The sequence below is a fragment of the Temnothorax americanus genome, unplaced genomic scaffold (assembly GCF_048541705.1).
Source record: "Temnothorax americanus isolate GAGA-0224 unplaced genomic scaffold, ASM4854170v1 Scaffold4, whole genome shotgun sequence".
NCBI lineage: Eukaryota > Metazoa > Arthropoda > Insecta > Hymenoptera > Formicidae > Temnothorax > Temnothorax americanus.
The window spans coordinates 1,419,506-1,444,209 of NW_027509547.1; the positions used below are offsets into that span (position 1 = coordinate 1,419,506).

General features: G+C 38.8%; 2 protein-coding genes across 2 annotated transcripts in view; one reads left to right on the forward strand and one right to left on the reverse strand.

Annotated features, from left to right (window-relative positions):
- LOC143902497 (lysine-specific demethylase 4C) overlaps positions 1–4,785 on the forward strand; it is a 17,703-nt gene extending 12,918 nt beyond the window's left edge. The window contains exon 11 of the mRNA XM_077415454.1: positions 4,658–4,785. Within this exon, the coding sequence (XP_077271580.1) occupies positions 4,658–4,696 (39 nt within the window). The 3' untranslated portion in view covers positions 4,697–4,785. The remainder of the gene's footprint in view (positions 1–4,657) is intronic.
- LOC143902501 (ATP-binding cassette sub-family G member 1) overlaps positions 1–23,467 on the reverse strand; it is a 26,006-nt gene extending 2,539 nt beyond the window's left edge. The window contains exons 1-8 of the mRNA XM_077415462.1: positions 23,325–23,467; positions 13,855–14,323; positions 8,891–9,008; positions 6,474–6,669; positions 6,086–6,233; positions 4,677–4,916; positions 3,912–4,031; positions 2,447–2,707 (exon numbers count right to left, since the gene is read on the reverse strand). Coding sequence (XP_077271588.1) covers positions 2,447–2,707; positions 3,912–4,031; positions 4,677–4,916; positions 6,086–6,233; positions 6,474–6,669; positions 8,891–9,008; positions 13,855–14,080 — 1,309 coding nt within the window. The 5' untranslated portion in view covers positions 14,081–14,323; positions 23,325–23,467. The remainder of the gene's footprint in view (positions 1–2,446; positions 2,708–3,911; positions 4,032–4,676; positions 4,917–6,085; positions 6,234–6,473; positions 6,670–8,890; positions 9,009–13,854; positions 14,324–23,324) is intronic.
- Positions 23,468–24,704: the final 1,237 nt, after the last annotated feature.

Here is a 24,704-nt window from a genome sequence, read left to right on the forward strand (position 1 = left end):
TTACGATTAACTTAATCGAGTATAATATAGTTAACTCTTATCGAGTAATACTCGTATCTGTACACTGTTTTGTTGATGTGGAATAATCCGAATAATTCTTTGTCATTTAACATGTGGAAAAAAAAGATTACATTAGAGACGACGAATAATAATATAGTTAGAGAAAGAGAGAGAGAGAGAGAGAGAGAGAGAGAGAGAGAGAGAGAGAGTTTTGCTTGAAGCAATTCTGCCGATTGAACATCGATTAAGTTAATCGGAGTTTGATCGATGTCGTTTTAAAGACCTGGAAATAGAATATATAATGGAACGCATTTCCATGTTGCAAATGAAAAAATTTCAACAGAAAAAGAAAGAAAATCGTATAGAGAGATAATTCACCATGTGAATAAACGAAATATTTAAATAAATTGCTCGTATGGGTTTTAATTTAATTCTCTACAGTTTTTTTTTTTTTTTATAAATAAGCCAATTATCATTTATATCTATATTTAGCTAGCCTTATTTATTTTTATCCTAAGATATATTTTTCGCCGACAGAATTGCGCAAGATTCGTTGACGTATCGTTATGAGACAATTTATTCGAGTTAACAGCCGTAAATTGAGACATCTATCATTTATATCGAGATAATAAGTCACTAAATCATTTCCTCGATAAATTAGTCAAATGTGACGATATACTCAAATGTGCATTAAAACTTTAAACAGAGATATTACGTTATTATTCGCTCTTGACTCGAACGTTTTCCTCGAAAACGCTATAGGATGCACAGTCGCGTTGAGTGATCGTTGTATGAAATTTAATCACAGCAGCTGTGGCAGAGATATTCGCGTTTCCTTGACCTACATCTCGAAGTAATGACAGCGCGGCGCCGAGCGTTCACGAATATTACATGCTACTATACTTGATGCAGCAACAGTGAAGATAATTATCGTCGACCAACTTTGCTGCATTTCGAAAGATAAGCGAGATTAGTGACGACAGTTCTGGACAACTATAATGATTGATGTTTTCAACAGCTATAGCGAAATTCAATAATAAATGCACATACACACACACACTCTCTCTCTCTCTCTCTCTCTCTCTCTCTCTCTTTCTTTATCTCTGCACGTATATACACATAAAGTTTCGGAAGTCAAATAGGCTCAGAGTGAAATTTGTTTCTACCACGGCAAATCGTATATGAAATCATAAAATGAAGTAATGAAAAAAACGAGTGAAATCTGGCCTTCGATACTTATCATTCGATCTAGCACGCACGGCGTTGCAAAGCTAACATAAAAACGGCTGGTTCTCGCTTAACGAAGTAGAGCTATTGCATGCTAACTAACTTAGAAAACAAAAATTGCAGCAATTGACAGGAACTACGCCCATATCAAACTTACAATTACTTATCCTTCCGAGAGAATTCACGAACGTAATACAATGCCAATATATGTGGTACACTCGATTTAAATAAACGCACGTTGTATTTATTTAGTGAAATCTGTCTTGATGAACAAAATTAATACAAAAGAAATAAAATAGGCTAATGAATCAAACTAGTTATTAGTAGATATGTATTGTCATTGAAATAAATATAAATAATGAAATGTCACAAGTTTCGATCTGTAATAAGGTCATCTTCAGTGCGCTAATAATATACAACTAGCTTGATTCATTAACCCATTTTATTTCCTTGGTTTTTGATCTATTGAACTCCTTGAACTACCTTTAGTTTTAAAATTAATATAATTTCTGTAATAAAATCCTGCAAATTTGACAACGATCAAGGTAGTTGATGCGTCACGTGATTGTAATTGAAATATTAAATAAAGCTAAATCACGTGAAATTAATAAAAGTTAGATGAATTAACTGAAAACGTTATATAAAAAATACGATTATGTGTTCTAGCATATAACGCACGTTGCAGACACGTTTAATAATTCAATTTATACATATAAGTCAAACATATTAGATATTGATAGATAGATAATTCAATGCTATCATTAATTTTAAGTTATATAACGTTTCTTTAAAAAAAAAGAGATTTACATACTTCGTAGATCGCTAATAATCGCTTACGATGCTTACATTAATGATATGCGTAGAATACCAATATGACTAATAAAAATCCGTTACTGTAACTAATGTGACTAATATACCAATATTTTCGTTTGATAAATTAAATTGTTTTTTTTTTTACCTGATATTAATCAGTTTATCGAAACTGAAAATCTCGATATATTAAATATAAAACGTGACTCATTTTTTTACCATTATTTTCTGTGAAATGACGAAACGACAATTAAATTTGCATTTGCATTTGCCTACATGTATACGTTACGAAGCAGACGGATATATTTCTAAATATATTAATTAGTTTCTCGTATTTGTGTAAAGCATTGCAATTGAATATTTCCATTCAAACGATGTTTAATAACTATAGATATAATTAGCTACTTACAGGCAAGAGTAACAGCCATTTTCCCGGTGTACACAAGAAGCAGCAACGATCCGTACAGATAAACGTAATTCGCTAAGACATTAGCTCGATAGCCGCTTCCCTTGTATAGATATCCGAACAACAAGCCGATTAACAGATGACAAAGCAATCGCGCCATCAATAACGAGTAATCTCTTTTCAAGCTTAATAGCTGCCTCTTGTAAAGAAGATAGCATTGCGTCAGGAAACCGGCGGGTGGTGGTGGTTCCTTGACTTTGTCCGCTAGAATAATACGTATAAATCGGTAAATACACGGAAAGAATACACACGGTTTTGCTGAAATATCTAAAAACTTAGCTAGATATAAATCTGAAAATATATAATTTTGTTGGACGCAATTAATTGCATACAAGGCAGTGAATTACCGAAGAGCTTCGAAAAACTTACGCGAGAAAATTTATCGAGTTCGTTTGTAAAACAATAACTGTGTGAAAAGAATTAACGGTTTTGCTGAAATATTTAAAAATTCAACTTGAAGCAGGTTTGAAAAAAATTTTATAGAACCATCAAGTTAATTATGTAGAATATGCATGCAAGCTGTTTCCTGGAATGTCAGAACTTTTTCAGCATTATTATCATGCACGGGCGTCCTACGTAATTAAGTTGATGATTCTACATAATTATTTTCTGTATCTAGCTAAATTTTTAAATTTTTCAGTAAAATTCTTTTCATTCTTTTCATATAATTATTGTTTTACAAACTAACTTGATAAATTTTTTCGCGTATAAGTTCTCGGAACTCTTCGGTAATTTATTACCTACTACAGGAATGTTAAGGTTAAAAATAAAAATACGTTTTGTAATACGTCCATTAGCAAATAGAGAAGGAAAGAGGAAGAGAGGGAAAGAAAAAGAGAGAGAATAAGGAAGAGAGAGGTATAGGAAAAAGTCATTTTTTACATGTAACATCTTCAGCGAAGTTTTTATAGTGTCTGTGTGTAAAGACTTTTTGTTTAATATGAATAACACATGAGTTTAACTATATTAAAAATATCTATAGACCATCTCTCAAACAGTTTTAAGCCGTTGAATATTCATGCAACTTTTGTAAGGAAATAATCGAGTATCTATTAAAAAAATATATAAAAATATTTTTTTCGACAAGGGCGATTTGAAACGGAACTGCATAAAATTATACTGTAATAAAAAAGAACTATAAATCCTGTTGATAATAAGAACAGATTTTTTTTTATTCGCGGCACATTTCATTTTTTCGTTGTAATATTTCAGAAAGCTCTTGAAAGCTTCTATGGGACCTCAGGACCTGTTTGTACAACATTTATATTTACCCAAGAAACATACTTGCGCGAAACACCCTACAGCCCTACATAAATGACCCGAGAAATATTTTTTATCTGTTCGAGATCTAGTCAGGTTTAAAAGCCAGGATCTGGTCAGGTAAAATAGAAAAAAAAAGCGACCGTACCTTCCTCAGGCTGATCCGTGGTAAGAGCGACCGTCCTCTTCTGATCATTCGGTAACGTTTCCGCCGCTGCCACCAGCTTATCGAGCGAAGTCCCGTATTCGCCGATCGCCACCTCGATGACTGAAACAAATTCAATTCGACTTTAAAGTCATTATTTCTAGACTTATGATTATATTCTGCTGTTGCGCAGAACGCTTTCAAAGTGAACGTTGACCGTTTCAACATCCACTGCGCACATATCGGTGTACTTGCAATCAACTTACTCAGGCCGTTACGAGTCGTTGACACACGCGATTGTTCTTACTTTGCTATCTTGATGCTTCGAGTAAAGAGCTTACAACAGATCAGATCCATAAATGGACGATGCTATTGGGAAAGATCTTTTTAGCGAATCATACTCGCTACGTCTAACTGTACCGGCAATATCAAAAGAACTTTCTAGATTTTAAACTTAACTCGTTCTCTACCTTGCCTAATTTATTCGAGACTATTACTACACACTTAATTGTGTAGTGAGTCAACCCCGCTCTTGCGTCATCGCGCGATTTATGAAGACTTTTTTAGATACGATTTCGCAATTTCGGAGCGGATCGATGGCACGGCCCACGGCGAAATACGACCTTGGTCCGTTGCCGCCGGTAATTTCTTATTCCGTTAGTTACACGTTCGCTTGTGAATCAGAAACTATATCAGAAGCGATGTACGAGAGATATTTCAGGCCTTAAAATTGCCCTCAATTGTTGCAGCTGCAGCAGGTTTACGTACCGAAATCCGCTGGGTTGTGATAAGGCGGACAATGAGCGCCGACAGAGGCCAGGTGCGGTAACAACGAGCTGACCGGGCCTTTGTATATGCAGTAACCGCCAGCCACCACGTACAGGGTATCGAACATCTCCAGGAGCAAGGCACTCGGCTGATGAATCGTGCATATTACCGTACGCCTTTCTAATTCCGCCAATCGTTTCATGAGAGCGACGCATTGGCTGCACGAAGAGGAATCCAGGCCTGGAAAGGTCAATAATTCCACGGTGTCCTACAAAGCGGCTAATACACATTCCGCGGAAAACGCGTATTTCGCAATCGCGATTGCCCGGCACGCAATGTATAAAGGCTCGGAATGGGGATTCAAGTGCAATCCCCTTGATAGCCTCGCGTTGATATCTTTGCGTTATCTCGTACAGGTGTAGCGTTAAGCAAGCGTGGCTGGAAATAGAATGAGGTAATCGGAAATACACATCTCGAATCGCGAGACAGGTTGTTGCGAGACCTCTGCCAGTTCGACTATCACGGCGCGGCATGATTATAACGTCGTAATTTTTTTCTGGGGTAATACACGAGTACAATGACGCTTATTGTGAAATGTTAGATTGTCAAGTGATTATTAAGTGCATTATTTGCGACGCAATAATCGTTATTTGCGCCTCCGACTACGATCGGTAGCTTGATAGACAAAAACTTCTAGGTATCGAGCAGTCGCATTACCAGGTTCATTAACTGTCAACAAGATACAATTCCGCGATCGTCTGCATCAGTTTTAATTTATATATAAGGTGTTTTAGAGCTAACTAAATCGAACAAATAACTAATAAAGCTCATAAAATGGACAGCAAAGTCCAGACAAACACAAGTCCGCACGCTAGTCATCTTCGGCTTCTTACGCTATAATGATTAGCTTCCGGGTTAATACACTGTATTTATTAAGATATCATGGTTGTTTTTATATATCCTATTTGGTCTATTATACGTCTCGACATGTAATTTTGAAACATTCTCATATCGTTTTTATCTCATATACAACGTTATTCTGTAACATTCATATCGTTAGCTAGCTATTACTATGTTTTATGAGCTTAACAATATCATTTAGCAGAAACGTTTGTTTAACGAAGTTACACACAGTACGTGTTTTATTTTCGAACTACTTAAGTATTTTTTAAATACCATTTTGACGTCTCCTTAATTTCTTTCCAATGATTTCTGTACCGAGACAGTTTTTATAATTGACCTCTGTTTCTCAATTTTACTTTTATCTATTGACTATTCAATCTTTTTAAAATCACGTCAAAGCGCTATGTCTGTGAAATCGCTTAAGAATTAACCAAATTTTGTATTTTAATTGTCTTTTAAATATACAATTTTTTAAGAATTGTGCCAATCTGTAATGTATTACTCACCAGTCGTTGGTTCGTCGAGAAATAATACTGAAGGATTAGTTAGGAGTTCCAAGGCGATATCGAGCCGTTTCTTCTGTCCTCCGGACAACTTTCCGCATAACGTGTCATAGCAGTGGCTCAGCCCTAGCATTTCCAACAGCTCTAAAACCTGCGCGCGTATACATCGAGCGTGAATAGAATTAGAAGGTGCGGCTGGGAGGTCCAAAAATAATGGGGTAATTCCATAAATCGTACGTGTCGCGAGGAAAATGGAGAGGAGAAGTTTATAAGAGATAGATCGAATTTTTCCTCGCGCGCGAGACCGAACACAGGACCTTTGTGTTGCGTTTAAAGAAAACGGAAGAATTCACAACGCGACAATTAAAATAGACGGTCAATTATCACGAACCTGAGAGTGTTTATAAGCAGAACTGATTGTGTAACCGAGCTTCAAATGAGCAGCTAACGTCATGGCTTCTCCCACGGTGATGAACGTTCTGAGAATGGAGTCCTGCTGTATGTAACACGACGTCCTCTTCCATCGTTCGCTCTGCGGTGATCGTACCTTACCGTTGACCCGAACTTCTCCGCTTACACCCTTTACCCTACGCATTGCCATCGATACATTCGTATTACGAACAATTATATTGTCAAAAAGAGAAATTATTAAGTACTCGCTGTCTTTTAGCGAAAAATGTCGAAAGATTTAACGTTTGCACGGAAGAAATGTATACGTTTCTATAAGTATACTTGACAAGGCTGCGATTTGCCCTCACATGTACAATGTGGCAAAGTCCCGCAATATTACTGACTATTTACGTAATTTCCTGTCCAGTAGATATTCTGCATTGGGATCTAATCGATATCACCTAATATCGTGCAACAATATTTAAAACGGAAGTTATAGAGAGTGAATACCATGTAGCAATGAATAGTATGGAAGAACGATACGTAAGCGAGACGCTTTGAAAATAGAAAAGACGTAGAATAGATAATTGATTATTAGACGCTTAAGCGCGCCGTAGGATAGTTAATTTTTTAGTTAATATACCGAGATATGCAATCAAGAAACAATTATCATCAAAAAAAACTATCCGTTCTTTTCCACTCCACGCAACTAAAAACATTCAACGTAATACGATCTGCGCATTTGAATTAATGCAGTTAAATTAATGTTTAATTCGAAATGTTAATTATAATATTAGCTCAAAAGCGGTGCCAGCGGTGGACAAAAATTTAACTATAGTTGATATCTTTTTTTCAACGAAAATACAGACAAACATATTAAGAATAAATAGATGTACGTAAAAACGCTTTAGTATATTTGGAAAAATTGTTTGGTTTCAAGGAAGATATTTTATGAGCGATATATTTTTGTCTTAAATAAAATTGCTTTTAATTTTAAGCTCCTTTTTAACAGAATAACACGTTTTCTCTTGTATTAAGGTGAGACCGTCGCAAGGAAACGAATACTTTGCGAAATTTTATATTTCTTAATACAAATTCCGATAGAAAACATGAAATATCTTATTTACTTCTAATTAATACCCTTATTTCAATATCTTCCAAATGAAATAACGCAATCGGTAATAAACCTTCTGTAACATCATATCGTAATGATACATTGTACGTGAATAATATATTTTATGTTTTATGTAATAAACGATATTTGTAAAAAAAACTTTTTAATACACGAGTACAAATGTATGATTAACGTTTATTTCCCACGATAAATAACTACGGTATATAATATCAAGGTCTCATTTGCATCAAGTAGCAGTAAAATCAGTTTTCCTGAAGAGCAAATAATATTGGCCGTATTTTGTGTAAGAAAAATCAAAAATACTTAACAATGTCTGAATTATGTATAATTCATCGGTACTATTTATCTGATTTATCATAATAACTGCATGACACAAAATAGTTTTAAAATCCAAAATAAGTATAGGTACACTGAAAAAAAAAAAAAATCTGGTTGAATTAATTACCACAAATCAATTACAACGTGAAGAATCGTCGTTACGTAAAAAGGAAAAATTGCGAAGAAACTGATGCGCGAATCAGACGATGCGTGCGTGTGTTCTACGTGAGCGAACTTAATAAGTAGCTCGACTAGGACATTTAGTATTCCACGATAATGCTAAACTACGTAAAAAATATGTCTAGAAAAAACTCCACGTGCATGGAGCCATATCGTGAGTCAATCTCGGTATCCTTCTCAGCCTACACGGAAAACTCACGGCGAATTGAGTTCAAGTTTCTCGCATTATTTAACTTGATATTGAATGGAATCGTTTCGTTATCTGATATCGCTCTCGAGTCCTAAACAGCCTACAGCGAATCAAATTCAAATTTTTCGCATTATTCAGTTCAGACACGCGTCTTCTAGCGTCTTCGCGTTTTACTAGCCGATCGTGTTCCGGCGACGAATCACGAATGGAGGAAAATTGCGAATTGGTTATTAGATATAGCACTATCTGAAACTTTGTTTTCATAATGTAAATTCACCTATCGAGTCTCATTACAAGCACAAATGCAGTTCAATGCGTTATCTTGCCAAAGGTCAGGTTTCTACTGCGTACGTCCGCGCATTATAATGATTATAACCGCTCGTGAAAGCCGCGCGTAAATCAAAATTAAAGAACGTGGAATGATAACACTTAAATCATTCAGAAAACATATGAAGAAATGCACAACAGGAGGTTGCGCATATAGAAAGAGATCCGCGCGTGCGCGACGGAGAAACAAATTGCCGAAGTCGCGGATGATCCGCGGACGCGTTGATTTTAAAATGTGTCATCGGAGGAACGAGTTCTCGATACTCACGTGAAACCGGCGAGAGCGTTCAGCAACGTCGATTTCCCGGCTCCGGAAGGTCCCATTATAGCCACCAATTCGCCGGACTTGAATTCGCCGCTGACGCCGTGCAGAATTTCTTTCTCGCCTGTAACAAGACGCATGTGATCGTTTTATTGCGTGATTACGTCATTCAATGTGCGCGGTGATTCATCGTTAACTTCTGATGTTTCGCGCGCGGACGCGCGTTCCTGAGATAACAATTCCTCAACTTCAATAGCTGGAGCGTGCAAAAAAGGTGAAAAACAACGGTGAGCACACGTCGTTAGTTACGGAACATCGTAACATCTAACGCGACTCTCTCGTTCATGTCGATCGCAAGATTTATATAATCGGTTAGAGCTCGCCAAGCAACTGCTTCAAGGCTATCCTTAAAGTCATTGACTTTAGATCGCATCTTATTCGCGCGCAAATATAAGACATATGAGAACACGTAATTAAAAAGAAGCAATAGACTTTGTACAAAGAAATAAAATCGAAAACATTACATCGGAGCTAGCCTCGCAAGTTACAAGTGCAATTTTATATTTCCTGAATCCTGCATAAGTACAATAAGAAGTATGGTAATAATAGATCTATTTATGCGACCTTCTCCGGAGAAACTCAACTTTGATTTCTTAACTTATTACAATACTAGGATTTGCATAAGAAAATGTGCCGTTATTCCCAGCTTAATAGATATTCAAGATTATCCGTAACACCTTGAGTGCCAACACATTATTACAATTGTCAATACATGTGCAGGCATTAATATTCATCTTCAGAATGTTTACTAAGATTTTTATAAATATATGTATAAAATACATCTTTCTTGTGCGCGAGAGATTAAAAATATCGAATTAAATTACTTCGTGAGAAACTTATTTATACGGTAATGTGTGCACGGGTGGGTGCACAGGTGGAGTTACAAAGAAATTTTGCCTCGTTCTCAATCTTTTAATCTGCCTTCGAATGGAAGACGAACGCGAGTGTAATTTGAAAGGAACTTTTCGCAGATCGTACTTATCTCTCCACTTTTGCAAAAACGCCGAGACTACATATGCGTATATGAGACAGGAAACTCACATAGGCGATTAGCATTTTTAGAGCGATTCGATTATTTCTGCCAACCTTGTGCATGCTCGTCCAAACAAACCTTGAACTGCTTTCACGATAAATTGATAACAGAACGTGCTCGTTAAAGCTAATCGCGTAGCAGCCGACGATCAGACCGTCGTGCGACATACTGGAGAGGGGAGGAGGGTGCGCGCGCGACAGCCTATAGTGTGCCCTTTTTCCTCATACGTTGTACGCTGTATGACATGCACCGAGGAAAAAAGAGAAAGAGAAGAGATAGGCGATATTGAGTCTAATCGAGTTATAATTCTTCTCAATCATACTTTATGTAACGCGTCGCGCACAATGCCCGATCGCCGGAGGCGTTCTATAAGCACGCGATAACAAATTGTTGTGTGCAGCTGACAATTAGACGCGAAGCTATGAACACGTGCGCGGGTCGAAGAAACGTGGAAACGAAATGCGGGAGGAAGACGGATCCCGCTGAGAAAAGAAAGGAGCCGGAATTTGATACGAAATATCTTTGGGGAACGTTACTTTCCCTTATGGGGCGACTATACGAATGCTTCGATCGCTTCACCTGGTCTTCCATTCCACGTGCGAGATGCAAGTGCGCGACGAGCGCATTCCGCGTGCCTAAGAGGAAGCGAAAAATCACATTGGAATCGACCGTTCTCCAACCATGTTGAAACATACTCGTGCTATTATAACATCTTGTATATATATACCGACAATGAGATCGAGCACAGAAACGGTATCCGACATATCGCATGACTAATCCTCTCATTCCGGAGCTTCGTATCTCGCGTTATTCACTGCGGCGAACCGTGAATGTCACGGTACGCATATCAATATAACTTCAGCCGAAGGCTTTCTCTCTTACGTCGCCGCACCGTACTCCTCGATCGCGCGCTTTCGTATAGGCAGATCTCTATTCACGTTCGAGCCTCGTTCGCACACCTGTCCGCTTTATATTTATACATAGAATACGTGCACGCGTGATAAATTATATATACGCACGTCGATAATGCTCTCTCTCGCGCGAAACCGACGACAGTTCACCACCGCACCGATTTAAAGAGGAATCGAGGAAGCACAATTAGCACGTAATAATAAATTTCGTGTATGAGTCTTTCTTTAAATAACTTGACGAATATTTTCCTTTCGCGCGCATATTTTTTTGCAGTAGAATGATTACGAGACGAATGATGTTTCGTAGAATCGACCCTGCAGTTTAAACGAAGGCACGTATTGTTGTACGTGGCATTGTCTGTGACGCACAACTTCCTTTCTCGGAACATGAATAATACAATAAATTCTTACAGCGGATGCGACACACTCTTGAATTTTATACTCGATGTAAGTAATGGTACGTCCAATCGGGCAGACGCGGAAAGATACCGGATCGACGCTTATGCGCGACTCGAGCCGCGGTATATTCGCCGTCGTGTCCTCTTTTCGGTATACGAAGCGAAATCCATTTACTTATCATTTGACGCGCATCTTTCGAGATAACGACAAACGTTGTATAACACATTTATCGTTAAATGCGGCGTAATAATTAACAAAAGCGCGAGAGACAATTAAAAAATATTTATATATAAATATTTATATATAAATTTTTATCTAATTCAATATGTAGGGCAAGTATATGCATCGTATCAATGTTATCGTTTACTCAATCTTATCTGCGTAGTATACTATATACTATTATGTTATGTATTACGTATGATTTTTATCTGTTAAAATCATCCAGTAATCGTGCCTACAATGTGAGCAGCGCACACGCACGCAGGAATACATTTTTAAAACGTTCAGCGAATATTTGCTAAAGCGACGAACTCGCCGCACACGGCTTACGTTACTTTCTTTCGCGATCCAAAACAATGGATGTCAATTACGAATTTCGAAAGAGCAATTATTTACATAAACTTAATATACGTGCGCCATCAATAATAGGATACGCGTGCTATAAAGCGCTGTCACGCTTTACGTCTCATTATGTAAAAGAGAATAAGAATTATGCAACAATTTTTTTCCACCGAGATAAATGCCGCTATTAACGATAGCAATACGTTATAATTAATTAATTAGCACACGTAGTGAAACGCGCGTAGAAATATAGATATAAAGAAAACCAGCCGCAAGTGCTAAATTGTTATTAATGTACTTGTCACTTGAGCAATCTGTCACTCAGACTACCTACAGTCTACGGGAACGATAGCATTATCGAAACGTAGAAAATGAGATACGATCACATCGTTCTGTCGCCGGAGCGATATTTCAATGAAATGAATATATGAGCAGTGTGACACAATGAAAAAAAGTGATAATCAAATCATAATTCTAATATTAGCAGCCACATTTTTTCACTGCGCAATGAATATCATTGATCTATAGTTTTGAATGTGCATTGATTCTTTGATTCTCTCTCTCTCTCTCTCTCTCTCTCTCTCTCTCTCTCTCTCTCTCTCTCTCTCTCTCTCTCTCTCTCTCTCTCTTCCTCTGTCTCATTCTCTGTCTGCCTGTCTCAACATGTTTAATTTTATAAAAAAATTAATCAAAGGTTAAGTGTGTAAAACACATTTCGCTTTCTAAGAACGACGGCTGTTGTCTCATCAAACTGTTTTGCTTTCAACATTATATATATTTTTATATCGATATCCGATCACATATTGCGATATCTCTGAAACGCGCCGAAATACGCCGCGTCAACTTTTGTACGTTATATTTTCAAAAACGCGTCGCGATACTTTCTCCGTTTAAAACTTTCTTCGCGTATCGTATATAGCTACGCGATACAAATACTTTCTCCTCAAGTACGTCACTAGCCCCGCAACATACGATCATTAAAGCAATTATAGCAATCGTCAAATTATTCTGTATTATACGATCGATGTGTCTCTGCGTGTGTAACACGACATATGTCTATCCGGATAATATTTTAAAAAGCAATTAAAACTATTTAAATATACTATATAAGTGTGTTTTCACTTCAACCGTAACATTTACAACTTTTTCAAGGCTAAACGAAAACTCGTTGTCACCGTTGAGTAATTCACGAGCACCGTGTAATTTATACAATCTGCTTTCACTTATGCGACTATCGTCTACGCGAATCTGGAGAAACTTGTATTATAACAACTTGTTCATCAAATTTCAAATTCATTATCGGATTTCGCAAAATATATAATACTCTATTACATATTTTAGGAAACCGTAGGGATACTTTGACTCGTAATGTTTAACAAAATTTTTCTAAAAATCGCAAATTGTACCCACGAAAATAATTTTGTAACGATCGTGCAGAAAATGCAAATGCAAAATAATTAACCGATATTGACCTAAAATGCTAAGGCTGTGAGAAGTGTAAGTGCAATCTTTAGTTTATGGCGCGCTGATAACCCAAGGAGCAAACGATAATGCGGAAAAAGTATGTCATAGAAAAGGATATGTTAGAAATGACAGAGAAAAATAACACTGAAGAACGTTGTGTATATGATGGAACTAAAGTCGCGCACAGTTATTATCATATCAATATACATGCCGGATATCCGGTAATTGGTATACAAGTTTGATAAGTGAGAGTCAAGATTCAGTTAAAGTCATAAAATTATTTGATAATAAATAAAAGTGACACTATACGTTTTCTTAATTGATTACGCGGCTCGTAAATCATCGACGCGTCTCCGTTTCTTTTTTCCTTCTGGATTTTCCCCGAGAAATGTTGTCACGTATATATATGAAGTGCACGCCGTCACAGAGGCGCTCATCAACAAAGCTTTGCCGCCACTTAAAGTCGCGAGTAGGATGTGACCCCCGGTCGTCGCGTTATTGTGATATTAATACTTTCTTTTTTTGCTTTCCGACGTACTTACGGATCGAGAAGTTGCGTATGCTCCATTCCTTGACGCGGTAGCGTATGTCGCGGAAGGACAGGTCGACCTGGGGCCTCTTCGGGAAGGAGTGCTTCTCCCGTTGGAGAAAATAATTGTTGTTGCCGATGATGGCCGGTCCTCGCATGTCGTCCTGGCTGCTGCGGTCGAACTGGCAGCAACTCAGCGACGACCGCGACGGCGAGCAGTGGGTCGTCGGAGTGGTCATGGCGAATGGAGATAACGAGGATGATTCAAAACGTCAAGTTCGCTCGCGTGCACACGACAATAAAAATTGAAGAGAAAACGTCACGGGGTCTCGGGTATATCATTCGGTCGCGTTTCAGCGCGCACGTCCGTTTCACTGCACTTTCTTTCAAATCTTCTTCGTTCGCCGACGAAAAATTTTGTCGCTTTTCGCTGACGCTGCGTTCACGATGACTCCCGCTCTCGCATACCTTATTAGTTCAATCTGAAACGATAAATCAAGAGGAGCCCGTCAAAATGAATTACAAATACAAATTAAGATTTATATAATTATAGCAAACGTACGCTAATCGTCTGTTAAAATATCGTTTGTATGTGCGAAAGATAATGATGATATCCGTTCATGACCGAGTAAACAATACGCGCATAAAAAAGAGCCCGGCACGCAAAAAAAGTTGCGGACGGTATCGCTAGATATAGCGGCCTTATATGGAGCCTGAAATTAATTCGCGAAGTCATCGGAAAACAGGTTCGCGCGAAACGCATATTAATTACCACACGACGTAATCTCGACCGCTAGACAATTTTTGTTATCTCGGTTAACTATTGACCTCCACCGTATTATAAACGTGACGCCCCGTTTATTTCATTATCATTACACTGCCATAAATCTCTCCTTCGGGGGGAAAAACGCTCTCGTATGAGATGTAAAACATTATGTCGAACATTATTGTTATCTTCTTATTAAAAATTTCACATGCAAAAATTCCACATTGCGATATGCAATGCGTAACGCGACAATTTGATACGCGCAACTCGATATTCAAGTCGACCTTTTACATTGTTGTCTGCGAATGAGAGATTACTAATTACATATTGCGACTTTAACGAACGAGTATAATCATGAAAGACTGGGTAAACGCAAAGTCGAAGAATAATTGTGCAAAAAAAAGGCCAACTTGCTCAATCGGACTATCACAGTCCGACTGAATATTTTGCGTTGAGGGAGTGGCGCGCGTTACGAGGGAAACCCAATTGTCCTTTAATAAACAAGGAGAAGATACCGAATTGTTTGCGCGCTTTATAAGGTCGGAATTTTTTCGGACTTCGTTAACCCGCGATACAAAGAAGCAGAGTTATTGGGCCTTCGATATCAGCTACGAAAACAGAATTCGTTCGATGGGCCAAGAAAGCGGTTCCTCCGCGCTCCGATTTGCAAATCGGCTGAGAATTAATATAATCTGCTTGCAAGATTGAGGAACGAACCCATCCGTAAATCAAATGAGCGGTTTGAGTTTTCGAGGCGTAGATAATAAAATTTATTTTCTTCTAAATTTTACGAGCAGTTGTTTAAGAGTCTTTCTGACGATCTTTTCGAGGCGCTCGGGTGGAAAAGACATAAAATTTCTTCTTTTTTTTTCTGTCAATCTTACGAACAATTTCTTAAGAGCCTTTTATGAGAATATTTTCGCAAATTCTTTAATCAAACGCTTCTCAAAAATATTTGTCGCCCATCAATTCGTTTCAAGGAAATAAAATTGTTGTAACAATAAATTTTTACGCCTATTTTTACGCGAAGTCTTGTTCTAATTAACATTCTAATAGTCTCTTAAATTACTTATATTATTATTTTTAATGCTCCTCGAGATAATTATAATTAATAAGCTTTCTTATCCATTGTTCCTAGTTTTCTGTGAGATCAAGATTTAACCTTTATATAAGAGATATAATGTAAGATATGAAAAAGAGAGAGGAATAAAAACAAAGATCGATGGTAATTGTAAATCCGGAGGGTGAAGTTAATTTAATCTATTAATCAATAATAATAATAAACTGAATAGATTAAAAAGCGAAAGGCATGGCATATGGTATATAATATGTATGTACAACTATGCTTGACTGACCATTTGCATTTCAGATGATCGCGTTAAATATTCCGTTGTTTTGCACGCTAAATATGTGCCGGCGAGTAAATAAATTAAAATAGTTTATGTAAATTTCCGTCGTCGAAGATCATCAAGGTTACTAAATAGTCTTGCTACTCTGAAAAAATTAAATGTTGCTCGTAAATTAAATTGCGGCGATTAATAGATATGCGCATAAATTCGCAAAATTATGTTCATCTGCAATCGGATACTTTATTGCATGACCTATGCAGAACGTTACGAACCCGGGAAAAAAAACAGAGCGACACAAGTAACGCGAGTTTTTATTCGATAAACAAAGCGCGATTTTAATTAAAAGTAACTGGAAAACACAAACGTATGCCAATTTGTCAAACCGATAAAACCGATCAAACTCCAACAAATGATTATACGTATCTATATACGTGGAAGAAGTTAGATTCATCGCAACTCGCCTATGATTCATTGATAAATTAATTATTTTTCCAATATAATATGGTAGATATTTTCTTTTATAAATAAATAAACTTCATCTACGAGTTGATAAATAAAATATAATAAAAGTGTCGATAATATAACAATAAAATGTTTAAATAAAAAAACGGTAAAAATATCTGACAATCATTTTAATAAAAGTACAAGAATCGAGTTATGCATAGTCGCCATTATTGCAGCACGACGAGATTCTACAATATTTTTACAATTTACATAAATTTTAAAAACACGAAATGACATAAGCGCGTTTCATAAGATAATCTTCAGCCACGTCCTTAATTCGTCACCCTATGCCGCGGATTATCAGGTATACAGCTAAGCTAACACAAAGCACTCACGACATCGGCGAATTTATTGCAAATAACGGTGAAGTAAATCGTAAATCTATTTTACGTAATAACATCCGGCACGCACACAAGAGCTTTTAGCGCAACATCCACGCGGCCAATGACTGACGGAAGCAAAATCGCGGTCGTACCACACATTCGTGTGTACGTAACATAATCGCGCGCGAGTGTGCTCTAAATCTTACCGCGGGGAAGCCGTATATCGGGAGAGATACACAAGATACACAGCTTTCGCGGTTTCCAAGGTCATCCGCGTCACGACGCCGACGATAAGCCCCGTCGCGTTGCTCATTGTCAGCGAAACCACACGACAATGGTAATGTCCTTTAATATCAAGATCGGACTTTGAAAGTGTGACGAGGCGTAACGCGCATCTCGCTTCGAGGAATTTTGTTTACGACGCAACGATTCGATTTCTCGGAGATCGCCGTATCATATGCTAATGCAGTTGCGGCAAGTCGATCGTTCACCAATGAATTCATGTCCATCTAATTTTTTGACAGCAACTTATGGGCCTGCGAAATCGCGCGGAACTTGATTAAAAATTAATGAAACGGAACATATATCAGGAATTATCATATATTACAATATTTCAGAAATTTGTCGGGCATATATACAATGTATATATATATTCTTTTTAAATTAAATCGCTACAACATCGATAATCGTTTAGCTGTGTATTTGTTTACTCGTTTCTCGACGCGTCCGTAAATTAATACATTGCCGGCAAACACATCAGCGTTTATATCCGTAAATATGTACGTGTAATCCGGTATTTTCGCGCAAATTGCAATTCCACGGCATGGCGAGCTTACGTAAAGACCGCGGCTTCCTTCCATTATTCAAACAGCATGATTCGTGGATTCTCACGCGATTGTTGTACCTCAAGGTAACGAGAACCTGTATCTTATCAACCAATTACAATAATCGTAAACCGATTATACCGTGCGACACCTTCTTCTCTCATTATTCATTCTGCATTGCATTCATGAAAAGCGAAGGATTTATATTCTCGTAAATGTTTTGCATAATTTTTTACCGGCGACTCGTATCAGCGACACGGACTTAATACGCGATTAAAGAGCAATCACGATAAAATTAGACATCGGCAACCTATAATCGCACAAATCGTATTATACGTCGCTGCAATCGAAAATAGAGGAAAGGGTGCAAATTACAAACTTGCACATTGCTTCCTCATTATTACACAGGAAGCTTATTTTATTTAATGTATAAATTTAATGTATATGAGGAAGCTTTTATTTTATTTAATGTATAATTGTTAATATTTATTTTTTTGGCTTCCTCATAGAGGAAGCTTTGTGAGCAAAGGATTCTACTTGCACACTTAAAAACTATAAAGAAGCCCGATATCTCAATATTTGCGGAAGTTAGAGCAAATTTACCGAAATTTCTATAACTCCAGAACTAATCAACCAAATCTTAACGACGTATATATGAAATATAGGGGTAGAAAAGACTGAAAAATATAATAAAATTAGAAATAGATCGATATCTCCGAATTTGCGGAAATTAAAGCATAAACAAACATTTCTGCAAATTCAAAATTTTATTAAAAAAGAACCCCTTGATTATTAGCAATTTTTATTAATTCTATTATATTCTTCAGTTTTTTTTCTACCCCTATTTCATATACACGTCGTTAAGATTTGGTTGATCAGTTCTGGAGTTATAGAAATTTCGGTAAATTTGGGCACACACACACACACACACACACATACATACAGACATTTTTTTTAATTGCAATTTTTCGACATTTTAGAACATTCCAAACACATTCAGAAAAACAAAAAAAAATTTTTTTTACGAAAACAAAGTTTCCTCTATGAGGAAGCAAAAAAAAACGGACATTTCCTTCGAGACGAGATTTCATCTTGTCCACCGCTAATAGACCAATCGTTGTCGATTTCCTACAGAGAGATTGATGACGGGGTGACGGTTGTAAATTAGCATACGAGCGAGTCAACGCCAGGACAAAAATAGCGGATTGGCGCGCGGACAGGAATGTTTCGGCTTGCATTGGCCTTCCGTTACATTCACATTTCACATTGATCTTAAGTTCAACGAGTCGCGAATTTTATATACTACGACTTTTACTTTTACTCCGACCGTGAGCCCGCGAGTACTCCCGAACCCGCGATTATGCATCCGGCATAATGCGAGACTGGTTGGCGATCGGGAGGCTCAAACGTGTCGACAAACGTGTATCTCGCGTAATTTGTCAACCACGCGTTTTCGAGCGCAGAAAGAGAGAAAGAAAAAAGGCCCGGCGGATATTTGTTTCCGAATCGTTTGTCAAAGAATCACACACAAAATCCGGGCGATCGCGCGTGCCCGCGTTTTTATTTTTCTTATCTATGGCTGCGAATTATTTATTTGCACTATTTGCAGTCTGGCGCATGGATCAAGAAGTCATTAACGTACTTAATATATTATATCATTGCGATTCATTATGATTTCGACGTGTGTGTGTGTGTGTGTGTGTGTGTGTGTGTGTGTGCGTGTGTGTGTGTGTGTGTGTGTGTGTGTGTGTGTGTGCGTGCGTGTGTGTGTGTGTGTGTGTGTGTGTGTGTGTGTGTGTGTGTGTGTGTGTGCGCGCGTGCGCGCGTGTGTGCGAGTGTGAAAGTAGTTTTTATCGTTGCGCAAAAGACTGAATCGCTATCGTTATTATTTATACGATTACGAAAATGATGCAACGTATTTATTATACACGCCATCAACGAAATCGTGTTTACTTAACGAGTAAATTTTTTTAATGCGCGAACTTGATAAAGAAATTGTGAATGTCCTGTAAATTTTGATAAAAGTATAATTTTAACTCTCCGATACTTTAAAATGAGATAACAAAAGATTAATAGAATTTATACTCTCATTTAAAATTTTTCATTGAACCATCGAAATAAGGAAAGAATTAAAGTATTTCTGGGGAGAATGTAACTGTTAAAAATATATAATTTTAACAGTTAATTTAAAAATATAATTTTTAACTCCCCGATATTCTAAAATAAGATAACAAAAGATTGATAGTATTTACTCTCATTTATATAAACGTTTTATTGAACGCTCCAAATAATTGCCAGGAAAGAACTAAAGTATTTCTGGAGAAAATGTAACTGTTGGTTGTGGAAATTATACAGTCTCCCGAGAATTTTCCATTTCACGCGATATTAGAAAGAAAAATTTTAATATTCGTTGTGAGAAACTCTCTTCGTAAACCGATAAAATCTTTGAACGATTTATTATGAGAAACGTCGGCGTCGTCTCGAACCCGAACGTGAAGATAGTACGCAAGTACATCGCGCGATGTTTGCTACAATTACTATTATTGTTGGTTGTAAGAGGAAAAAAACATTCTTCTCGTGATCGAGTATAATCAATTTACACGAGTTAATTAGAGCAAAAAGCCGATCCATTCAACGGGGAAAAAAAAGCAGAACATACAAGTATAAAACTTAATAAAATGCGCTCTTATCTCGTCTCGCGATAGCTACGAAGGCTACCGCATGCCGTTAAAAGCGCGGATAATACACGAAGCGCGTTCTGTTTCACATCGTCACGATTACAATTGTTAATTGTTTGACAGTAAAAATGCGCGAGTAAAAAAAAACTACCAAGGAAGCAGAATAGTACTCGCTTCTGCTTCCGTAGCCTTAAGGTCAATCCAGACAAACTTGCATAGCGCATAAACATAAGCGTAAAAGAATTGATTGGTCCATATGCATGTGCGTAAGGAAATAGACCAATCCGTTATGGTTATGCACCTATATGCAAGATTGTCTGGATAGACCATTAACTTCAACTTTCCGTCCCCCCCCCCCCCATAAAACAATATATCGCGTGAGAATACACCGAATAATAGGAACGATAGGCCGAATCGACGGTTCGTTGAGCGTTGTCGAAGAAACTTTTGCGCCTCGAAAGAGGCACGAAGCGCGACGGAATATTACAGCGAATAAGTGACGGAGGAAGCGGAGTCACGTCGGCGTCGGGGAGACGTGGAAGTCGGCGCGAATAAGCGCGGCGGGACCGTACGTCCTACTTTCACAAAAATAATGCACCAGGTACGCGCCTACGTCTCTCGGCACACATTTCGATTGTGTATTCCGGACGTTTTGTCAAAAGCGTCATCCGCGGTAAGTTAACGTCGCGGGTCGCCGTTAACTTTTACGACCGCGCGCTGGCGTGACGCGTGACGCCCGCGTGACGGACGGCCGCAAGGAGCCGCACCGACGCGCGACGATCCACATTTCATTCGTAAATTATGTTTTTACGCCGCTACGAAAGAAACCTTGCGGTATCCCGTTAAAGCGAGGGGGAAATAGCGAGGTCGAGGCAACACGCTTCCAAACCCGTTCGCGATCGAGAATCGAGAATATCGAGACGCGGATTTGCAGATCGAAAGGCGGAAGCGAGTTTCCTCTTTTCCTCTTCCCTGGGTACTTTTTCCCTGTCTCTCTCTCTCTCTCTCTCTCTCTCTTTTTTTTTCTTCCTAGAGACCGCGGTTCGCGGCGCGACACTGAAAAACGCGCATCGGAAAATGATTTTTGATAATTTAAGGCCAATTTCTTTTAGTGACACAAGTCGACACAAGCATCGTTCTATCTTTCTTTTTTGGTAATGAGCAACAAAGATAAAGCGATACTTGTGTCGAGTTGTGTCGCTTGCTGGAAAGCTCCCTTTTTGTTATTCATTGAATGCCAAGAAGGATAGAACGATGTTTGCGTCGACTTGCGTCACTAAAACGAATTGGCCCTTAATTTACCGTCGGCACTCGGCACTCGGCACCGCAACGAGTTATAATTCACGGTCGCGATCGATCTAACCTTGTTGGGGACGAGCGAGGGGATCTCGAAGGGGGGGAGAATAATTATGGACGCTCACGAGCTGAAATGCCCGCATTGCCTGCAATTGCGGGAATGACGAACGACGACTTAAGCCCCTTGCACAATATGCTGGGCAACAGGCAATAGGAACAGGGAATAGAAATAAGAAATCGTGTATAAATGCAGAATAAATAATAACACGGGCAATAGACGCAGAGTTTCCGTCACGTTGAAAATTCGGTGCCTATTGCCCGTTGCCAACCAATCGTAGCACTCGAATTTTTTAGGTTGTATAATTAACAATTTTTTGGTTATTTCCTGTTCCTATTGCCCGTTGCCTGGCATTGCGCAAGGGGCTTTACCCCACCGCACCGCGGCTTCGCTAGAAACTGCGCCGCGGCCGGATCGTTCTAACGGTAATATCCGGGGAATCGTTTGGAGCCGGGAGCGAGGAGCCTAGCGCGACCTCCGACGCGACGCTTTCTACAATGCGTACGCGCGACTCGACTTCTTCGAATCCTTCGGGGCCTACGTGCCCCGTGACGCGTAAGGGCCTTGGCACATAGAAAAACTTAAGCAGTTAAATTTAAGGCCCGGACACATAGAAAAACTTAAGCAGTAAAACTCAAGCAGTAAGCAAATCAGCCAATCACAGTCAAGAACTTAAGGCACGGCCCTAAGCGGTAGCGAATCCATACCGTTGATTTCTTACCGCTTAAGTTTAACCGCTTAAGTTTTTCTATGTGCCAAGGCCCTTAAGCAGTTAAGTTTTTCTATGTGTCCGGACATTAAACGTCGAGCATAAAGGGGGATGAAACTTTCGACGCGACCGCTAGGAGAACGGCGCGGCGCGCGCAACGCGTCGTTTCCGTTAAGAATCGCTCGTCGGAAGCGTGGAATTGAGCGAGCGAGACGTGGCCGTTTTCGCGATTGAATCGGGCACGCGGCCGAGATTATAAATTCCGTAAATCATTTCCGGCGCGCGTATCGAATACAAAGGCATACATTAAGAGCGATCGCGGCTCCGTAAAGCGCGTGACGCAACGGAGGCGCGCCAATTGGAAAATCATTTTCTGAAATCAATTGTGTGAATGCACACGTATGTCACATGTATATTACGTATTTGTGTGCGTTATATATATTCATAAATATATTCGTAAATAAAATTGTATATAAAAATATTTATATGTATAACAATTATATTGTATATTATGTTTATAAATGTATATATATTATTTTACACACACACACACACACACACACACACACACACACACACACACACACACACACACACACACACACACACACACACACACACACACACACACACACACACATATATATATATATATATTTTTTATACATTTATAAACATTTATAAATATTATATAAAATAGTTACATTATAATTATTTTGGCTATAAAAAATGCACGTAAATCCGTTTTATCTATACATACTAGAAATATGAGAGACATATAACTTTCTTTGTTTCACAAAACCGACAAAAAGCATCTCGACGCCACTTCGGAGGACGCACAAGAACCGTCACGTACTATCCGGCGGACGTGTATATACATCGGTACGTGTCGCGGATCGCGGGACGATCGATACAGCGCGAGTTGCCCGATTACGCAGCCGGGGGCAGAAAATAGATAGAAGACACGTTTACGTACCGGTATACGAGCACGGCAAAAAAGCGTTGGAGCAAAAGCGGCTTTTTAAAGGCCGTGGGCCGTGGGCCGGCGTGGAGGTTCCGTTTCTACTATCGGCTGCAACGGGGGAGCAACGTGACCATCGTATAGCCGAAAGCTCGCCGACGACCGCCCGGACTGCTTCGCGCCTCGTGCACAACTGACAAGTCTGGCAGTCTGGCAACCTGGCGCGGCGTTGCGGGTTGCGGGTCGCGGGTTGTGGCGTTTCGCTTTCGCGCCGCCGAGCCGCGCGGAGCGGACGAGCGGATCTCTCCGTGCATCGTGTGGCTCGTGGCTCGCTCCGGACAGTCTTGACAGTCTTGACATTAGAGGCCGATCCCCACTGATTATCCCCACGCCGATGATTAACTTCCGACGTAGATTGCCCTTACGGAAATTCAATACTGTAAGCGATTATTCGGCTAGTGATTGATTACTTATTTTGGGCATTTTGAATATTAAAAGCATCGAAAAAACAATCCTTAAATTTTATAATCGCCAGCCAAATACTCACGGTATTTAAATTTCTGCAAGGATATAAGGGGCGACTTCTCGACCGAGCTTCGATTAACTTAAATCTATAATTTGACTCGAATGTTCCAAACTGCGTTGCATGGAATTTTAGCGAATCCAATCTGTTCTGTCGAACACCGATCTCGCGCGATAAGGAAATTGATAGTATCGCGTGCGCTAATAAAACGGTACAGGTATATATCGCCCGATATACGTTTAATCGAGGTCACCCTAAACTGGTCCAGCGTTTTCCCTGAGAAAACCAATCGCGATAGGCCCTCGTTTTTCACAACGCGGTTTTCCACTCGCGTTCGCGGCAAACCTCGTATTACGTGGTAAATTACTTCCATACGAGCGCGGGTTTTTTTTTTTTTTTCCTCAAGATATGGACGATTAGTGCAATTCCGCACAATTGTGAGATATACCGTTGCAGCAACGTCAGCTTTATATCTCCGATCTTTGCGGTAGAATTACTTCTATAACGCGAGTCCCATCTCTCGTCGATAATTTTAAGTCTTAAATTTTTCATTTAAACTGACCCAGGGCAGAAGTGACATATTAATGGCGTATTGATAACATCTCTGTCGTCGATAACACGCCATTAAGACGCCTTTGGACGTCTCCTGCTACCTGGGAAAGGTTTAAATTTATGTTCAAAATTTCAAGTTTTAAATTTTGAATTTGAATTCTTCGTGTCTCATAATCACTCCTCATTAACATTAAGATTTATCGCGAATGCGATAAGATATTTTAAGTTCGCTTTAACACGAAATACAAATAATTCCTCGATATAAAAGTTACATTTGTCTAATAATGTCGCATAAATACACAAAACACACACGAGGACGG